This window comes from Colobus angolensis, unplaced genomic scaffold (genome assembly GCF_000951035.1).
Source record: "Colobus angolensis palliatus isolate OR3802 unplaced genomic scaffold, Cang.pa_1.0 Scaffold298, whole genome shotgun sequence".
Classification (NCBI taxonomy): Eukaryota; Metazoa; Chordata; class Mammalia; order Primates; family Cercopithecidae; genus Colobus; species Colobus angolensis.
In genome coordinates, this window is record NW_012116243.1 from 3355813 (window position 1) to 3363941 (window position 8129).

At 40.8% G+C, this 8129-nt stretch overlaps 1 protein-coding gene across 2 annotated transcripts; it reads left to right on the forward strand.

The window, feature by feature from the left end:
- The first annotated feature begins 290 nt into the window (after nucleotides 1-290).
- On the forward strand, nucleotides 291-2217 carry LOC105516974 (6-phosphogluconate dehydrogenase, decarboxylating-like). Of its 2 annotated transcripts, XM_011949315.1 has the most exons (2): nucleotides 291-618; nucleotides 670-2217. In XM_011949315.1, exons 1-2 carry the CDS (start codon nucleotides 350-352, stop codon nucleotides 1799-1801), a joined length of 1401 nt encoding a protein of 466 aa, XP_011804705.1. In that variant the 5' UTR covers nucleotides 291-349; the 3' UTR covers nucleotides 1802-2217. The 2 variants fall into 2 exon arrangements, with proteins under 2 accessions (XP_011804705.1, XP_011804704.1); XM_011949314.1 differs by having other exon boundaries at nucleotides 291-2217.
- The last annotated feature ends 5912 nt before the right edge of the window (nucleotides 2218-8129 follow it).

Sequence of the window (8129 nt, forward strand, 5' to 3'; positions counted from 1 at the left end):
AAAATAAAAATTCAGTAAAGCCAGCAAATGGTAGAAATATTTTTTAAAAAAGAAAAAAATAGCATAGGCAATAGAAACATAAGATGAAAGGAATAACTTGGAGTATGTAATACAAAAATTGTGAATGGGATAAATTCCATATTAAATATGTCAAGATTATTAAGAAAATCCAATTATATGTTATTTACAAGAAAACAAAATGACACGAGAAGACTGAAAATAAAGGGAAAAAACAGATATTTCAGACAAGTGCAATAAAAAATATGTATCAATAGATTTGAAAATGGGGGTCTCTCCCTCACTCGCCCTCCGCGCTTCCCCGCTCTTCGGTTCTGCTCTGTTCGCCGCCATGGCCCAAGCTGACATCGCGCTGATCGGATTGGCCGTCATGGGCCAGAACTTAATTCTGAACATGAATGACCATGGCTTTGTGGTCTGTGCTTTTAATAGGACTGTCTCCAAAGTTGATGATTTCTTGGCCAATGAGGCAAAGGGAACCAAAGTGGTGGGTGCTCAGTCCCTGAAAGAGATGGTCTCCAAGCTGAAGAAGCCCCGGCGGATCATCCTCCTGGTGAAGGCTGGGCAAGCTGTGGATGACTTCATCGAAAAATTGGTACCGTTGTTGGACACTGGTGACATCATCATTGATGGAGGAAATTCTGAATATAGGGACACCACAAGACGGTGCCGAGACCTCAAGGCCAAGGGAATTTTATTTGTGGGGAGCGGAGTCAGTGGTGGAGAGGAAGGGGCCCGGTATGGCCCATCGCTCATGCCAGGAGGGAACAAAGAAGCGTGGCCCCACATCAAGACCATCTTCCAAGGCATTGCTGCAAAAGTAGGAACTGGAGAACCCTGCTGTGACTGGGTGGGAGATGAGGGAGCAGGCCACTTCGTCAAGATGGTGCACAACGGGATAGAGTACGGGGACATGCAGCTGATCTGTGAGGCGTACCACCTGATGAAAGACGTGCTGGGCATGGCGCAGGGCGAGATGGCCCAGGCCTTTGAGGATTGGAATAAGACAGAGCTAGACTCATTCCTGATTGAAATCACAGCCAATATACTCAAGTTCCAAGACACCGATGGCAAACACCTGCTGCCAAAGATCAGGGACAGCGCGGGGCAGAAGGGCACGGGGAAGTGGACCGCCATCTCTGCCCTGGAGTACGGCGTACCCGTCACCCTCATTGGAGAAGCTGTCTTTGCTCGGTGCTTATCATCTCTGAAGGATGAGAGAATTCAAGCTAGCAAAAAGCTGAAGAGTCCCCAGAAGTTCCAGTTTGATGGTGATAAGAAATCATTCCTGGAGGACATTCGGAAGGCCCTCTACGCTTCCAAGATCATCTCTTATGCTCAAGGCTTTATGCTGCTAAGGCAGGCAGCTACCGAGTTTGGCTGGACCCTCAATTATGGTGGCATCGCCCTAATGTGGAGAGGGGGCTGCATCATCAGAAGTGTATTCCTAGGAAAGATAAAGGATGCATTTGATCGAAACCCGGAACTTCAGAACCTCCTACTGGACGACTTCTTTAAGTCAGCTGTTGAAAACTGCCAGGACTCCTGGCGGCGAGCAGTCAGCACTGGGGTCCAGGCTGGCATTCCCATGCCCTGTTTTACTACTGCCCTCTCCTTCTATGATGGGTACAGACATGAGATGCTTCCAGCCAACCTCATCCAGGCTCAGCGGGATTACTTCGGGGCTCACACCTATGAACTGTTGGCCAAACCAGGGCAGTTTATCCACACCAACTGGACAGGCCACGGTGGCAGTGTGTCATCCTCGTCATACAATGCCTGATCGTGCCGCTCCTGTCACTCCACGATTCCATAGACCAGGACATTCCATGTGCCTCATGGCACTGCCACCTGGCCCTTTGCCCTATTTTCTGTTCAGATCTTCTTTTAAAGTGTTGTAAGAGACTCCTGAGGAAGACACACAGTTTATTTGCAAAGTAGCTCTGTGAGAGCCGCTGTGCCCTCTGCCCTTGCCTCTTGGGACTGACCAGGAGCTGCTCATGTGCGTGAGGGTGGGAACCATCTCCTTGCGGCAGTGGCTTCCGCCTGCCCCGTGTGCTGGTGCGGTTCCCATCACGTGGTCGGGAAGGATGTTTGTGCACTCCGATCAACTGGAACCTCTATCATGCGGCTGAATTCCCTTTTCCCTTTACTCAATAAAAGCTACATTAGACTGAAAAAAAAAAAAAAAAAAAGAAAATGAAATGCACTAAAATAAGAGTTATATTTCATTTTAGCAAGAAGTTACCATCCACCAAGAAGTCATACCAGTCACGAAAATGTATGCATTTAACAAAATAGATTTGTAATATGTTGAGCAATCACTAATAAGTTTTTACAAGGAAAAAAATCAACCATAATTTTAATGGAAGATGTCAATTTACTCCTTTCAGAATTCATTGACAAAAATAGATGAAAAAGAGATAAGGGTATATGGTACTTATAATAAAATTAGCAAGTATGATCTAATAGTTTTACAAAGAATTTTGAAACCCATGAACTGAAAACAAGTGGGGGACGTGCCCCGTCAGATTCCAAAAAATTATATAAAGTTACAGTAATTAAAATGATGTGGTATTTGAGGAGCCATTTACAAATGTACAAATGGAATAGAATTGAGAGATCTGTAACAAATCCAAGTATATATAGGTATATTGTAAAAGATAAGAGAAACACTTCAAATGAATGAAGAAAGCATGGATTATTTAGTAATAATTGAACCAGCTAGTTATCCATTCAGAAAAATAAAAAAGTACTTAGGTGCCTACTTTACTCCATATACCAATATAAATTTCTGTTGATTAAGGGATTCTGTATATAAAATTAAAACACACAAAAATTTTAGAAAACATAGGAGAATATTTTTGTAACATTGGGGTAAAGAAGTCTTTCTGAAGCAATATTCAAAATTCAGAAACCAAAAAGAAAGAAATTAAAGACTTGACCATGTAACAATTAAAAACTTCTGAAAAATGAAAATGTCATCTTAAAGTTAAAAGATGAGTAATACATAACCCAAAATAAATAAATATGAAACTAATATAATGAGTTCTTACAAATCATTAAGAAAAGATGATCATTAAAACTTTAAAATGTATAAAAAGAACATTACACAGAAAAAATAAACATGAATAGCTAATAAACATAGTTTAAAATGAAAATGGTCCCCCTTATGACAGCAATGCATATTAAAATAAATATATATAATTTATTTTCTATCCTACTTGTAAAAAAAATGAGGACAATATCACTGGAGGGCTCAGATGTGAGGGAAGTAGATATTGTCCTGCATTCTTGGTATATGAAGACAAAGGCTTTGGGAGAGGACAATTTTGTACTACTGAGTAAAATCTCTTGATTTTGCCTGTGATTTAAGAGGTTCACTCACTTCCAAGTAACTTTCCTAAAAAAATACGTATGTACACAAAGAAACGAGAATGTTAATGTTGTTTGAAGCACTATTTGTAATAGTGAAAAACTAGATATCCATCAGTAAATGAATACTAAATAGATTATATGGTACATGCATTACTGCAGAAAAATGATGTGGCATGAGTTTATTTTAAAAAGTGAGGTGAGTTCTCATTCATAAGTGAGAGTTGAACAATGAGAACACATGGACACAGGGAGGGGAACAACACAGATTGGGGCCTGTTGGGGGTTGGGAGCCAAGAGGAGGAAACCTAGAGGACGGGTCTAATAGGTGCAGCAAACCACCATGGAACACATATACCTATGTAACAAACCTGCATTGTATACATGTATCCTGGAACTTAAAGAAGAAAGAAAGAAAGAGAGAAAGAGAGAGAGAGAGAGACAGAGAAAGAGAGAGAGAGAAAGAGAGAAAGAGAAAGAGAGAGAGGGAGAGAGAGAGATCATGGTCAGGGAAACTTTACCAAGATACATCATTAAGTGAAAAAAAAGCAAAGTGAACTACAACACATTGTTATGTAACTACAGCAAAGAAAACAATAGTATATATTTTAAATTGCATATACGTATATAAATAAAAAGTTACAGATCTGGAAAAATACTCAAAACTGTTAAAGTAGTTGTTTGTCTCTGGAAAGTGGATGGGAATTTATGGGGCATGTAATACGGTTTGATTTTGTGTCTCCTCCCAAATCTCATCTTGACTTCTACTCCCATAATTCCCACCTGTTGTGGGAGGGACCCGGTGGGAGATAATTGAATCATGGGGGCAATTTTCCCCATACTGTTCTCATGATAGTGAATAAGTCTCACAAGATCTGGTGGTTTTATTAGGGGTTTCTGCTTTTGCATCTTCTTCATTCTCTCTTTGCCTGCTGTCATCCATGTAAGATGGGACTTGCTCCTGCTTGCCTCCCACCATGACTGTAAGTCCAATTAAAACTCTTTGTTTTGTAAATTGGCCAGTCTCAGATATGTCTTTTTTTTTCTTTTCTTTTCTTTTCTTTTTTTTTGGAGACAGAGTCTGGCTCTGTCACCCAGGCTGGAGTGCAGTGCCGTGATCTCGACTCACTGCAACCTCTGCCTCCCCAGTTCAAGATATTCTCCTGCCTCAGCCTCCCAAGTAGCTGGGATTACAGGCACCCAGAACCATGCCCAGCTAATTTTTGTATTTTTAGTAAAGAAGTGGTTTCACCATGTTGATCAGGGTGGTTGTGAACTCCCACTCGCCTCAGCCTCCCAAAGTGCTGGGATTACAGGAATGAGCCACTGCACCCGACCTCAGGTATGTCTTTATCAGCAATGTGAAAACAGACTAATACAGTAAATTGGTACCAGTAGAGTGGAGTGTTGCTGAAAAGATACCCAAAACTGTGGAAATTACTTTGGAACTGGGTAACAGGCAGAGGCTGGAACAGTTTGGAGGGCTCAGAAGAAGACAGGAAAATGTGGGAAAGTTTGGAACTTCCTAGAGACTTGTTGAATGGCTTTGCCCGAAATGCTGATAGTGATATGGACAATAAAGTCCAGGCTGAAATGGTTGCAGATGGAGATGAGGAACTTGTTGGGAACTGGAGCAAGGGTGACCCTTATTATGTTTTAGCAAAGAGACTGGCAGCATTTTGCCCCTGCCCTAGAGATATGTGGAACTTTGAACTTGAGAGAGACAATTTAGGGTATCTTGTGGAAGAAACTTATAAGCAACAAAGCATGGTGACTTAGGTGCTGATAAATTCATTCAGTTTTACAAGGGAAGCAGAGCATAAAAGTTTGGAAAATTTGCAGCCTTATAATGTGACACAGAAAAGAAAATCCCATTTTTTAAGGAGAAGTTCAAGGTGGCTGCAGAAATTTGTATAAGTAACAAGGAGTCAAATATTAATTCCCAAGACAATGGGGAAAATTTCTCCAGGGCATGTCAGAGGTCTTCATGGCAGCCCCTCCCATCACAGGCTCAGAGGCCTAGGAGGAAAAAGTGGTTTTGTGTGCCTGGCCCAGGGTCCCTGTGCTGTGTGCAGCCTAGGGACTTGGTGACCTGTGTCCCAGCCACTCCAGCCATAGCTGAAAGGGTCCAATATAGAGCTCAGGCCGTGGCTTCAGAGGGTGCAAGCCTCAAGCCTTGGAAGCTCCCACATGGTGTTTAGCCAGCCAGTGCACAGAAGTCAAGAATTGGAGTTTGGGAGTCTCTGCCTGAATTTCAGAGGATGTATGGAGAAGTCTGGATGTCCAGGCAGAAGTTTGCTGCAGGGATGGGGCTCTCACGCAGAACCTCTGCTAGGGCAGTATGGAAGGGAAATGTGGGGTTGGAGCCCCCACACAGAGTCCCTTCTGGGGCACTGCCTAGCGGAGCTGTGAGAAGAGGGCCATGGTCCTCCAGACCCCAGAATGGTAGATCCACCGACAGCTTGCACTGTGCATCTGGAAAAACTGCACTCAACACCAGCCTGTGAAAGCAGCCAGGAGGGTGCTATACCCTGCAAAGCATGGGGCAGAGCTGCCCAAGGCCATGGAAGCCCACCTCTTGCATCACCGTGACCTGAATGTGAGACATGGAGTCAAAGGAGATCAGTTTGTAGCTTTAAGATTTGACTTCCCTGCTGGATTTTGGACTTCCATTGGCCCTGTATCCCCTTTGTCTTGGTCAATTTCTCCCATTTGGAATGGTTGTATTTACCCAGTGTCTGTACTCTCATTTTATCTAGGAAATAACTAGCTTGCTTTTGATTTTACAGGCTCGTAGGTGGAAGGGATTCACCTTATCTCAGATGAGACTTTGGACTGTGGACTTTTGAGTTAATGCTGAAATGAGTTAAGACTTTAGGGGACTGTTGGGAAGGCATGAATGGTTTTGAAATATGAGGACATGAGATTTGGCAGGGGCCGGAGCGGAATGATATGGTTTGACTCTGTGTCCCCATTCAAATCTTATCTTGAATTGCACTCCCATAATTGCACTCCATGTGTTGTGGGAGGGACCTAGTGGGAGATAATTGAATCATGAGGGCAGTTTCCCCCATACTGTTCTTGTAGTAGTGAATAAGTCGCAAAAGATATGACGGTTTTATTAGGGGTCTCTGCTTTTGCATCTTCTTCATTCTCTCTTTGCCTGCTGCCATCCATGTAAGACAGGACCTGCTCCTCCTTGCCTTCCACCATGATTGTGAGGCTTCCCCAGCCATGTGGTACTGTAAGTCCAATTAAATCTTTTTCTTTTGTAAATTTCCCAGTCTTGGGTATGTCTTTATCGACAGTGTGAAAATGGACTAATACAGCATGATAAGGATTATGATATTTCACTTTATATTCTTCTCTATTGTATGTGTGTTTTAATACAGAGAATATGTTTGCAATTTAGTTATAAAAATTGATAATAAAAATATTTAAAGAAGAGCACTTCTCTAAACAGGCTATATTTCATTTTAGGGGTTAATTTAATTAAGCTCTAGATGTAGATACAGAAAAAATCCACACTACTTTGCAAATTAATTAATACTCAAGTGAGTAAAATTAAGAAAGGATGTTATTAATAGTTTCTATGTCATTACTGGAAAGTTAAATAATTGCCAAGGAGTTCTCCTAAAGTCTGCATATTCCTATTGAGAAAAAAAAATGCTAAAAAACGAGCAAGGGGCATCCTTCAAGGCTTCATGGGCTCTGATAGAGATGAGAAAGGAAGAAAAAGGAAACATAAATATTTGGGAATGATGGAGAAAATGAATTGTTCATTGAATTACAGATAAGAAGACATTTATACCTTAGTCATGCTGTCCAAATGCATTTATTTTTCATACTGATTTGAGAACCTATCCCTTGGGTGAGTGTGACTCCACTTAAGGGAGCTTAACACCAATTCCCCAAGGCATGAGTGTGACAGCAGTTCAGCAGAGTGACAAGAAATGCATATTTGAAATGACAAGGAGCAGGTGGCTGAGTCCTTCTCTATTACTTTTTAAAATCAGTATGCATGTGGCCCTGATGAAACCAATCTTAGACTCGAAATCAGCCCCTATGTATTTATTGAGGACAAGCTATATGCTGGGCCCTGGGCTGGATGCTTTCACATACATACCTCATTAATTCCACAATGTTAAAAATAAATGTGCTTTCTCCTATTAAAATATAAAGTCATCCTGAAGATAAGCAAAGACAGCTTAGAATTCTCATCTATCCCCCATGTTAACCAGAGATTTGATGATTATCTTAAAGGATGAATGACTTGAATGCTGAGATTTGAATGCATTGAGAGCTTATTTTCATTCATTTTTAAAAGACTAATTCAATAGTCTTCAAACTTTAGAATTTTTATACAGTTGCATACAAAAACCTATTTAGGAATTTTCAAAGATCATTTTGACTACAGAGGATTCCTGACTAAATGACTTTAGGACCCAATGCTGCTGGAAGGGGTATATCATAAAGACACAGAATTAATTCTTACATAATTAAGCTCAGAAACTCCTATAGTTATACACAGGTTAGATTTTATTTTATTTATTTATTTTTTATGGTATAATAATACTTATTTTAGTTTAAAATATGCAAAACAATGCTATGTATTTTAGGTATATATAGGCATAATAATTTAATAAAAATATGTTTAGATATTATCTTGGTCTAAGCTTCTCAGAAAGCAGGGCTTGAAACACTGGCCTATGTGTTAGTTCTTTTTTTTTTTTTTT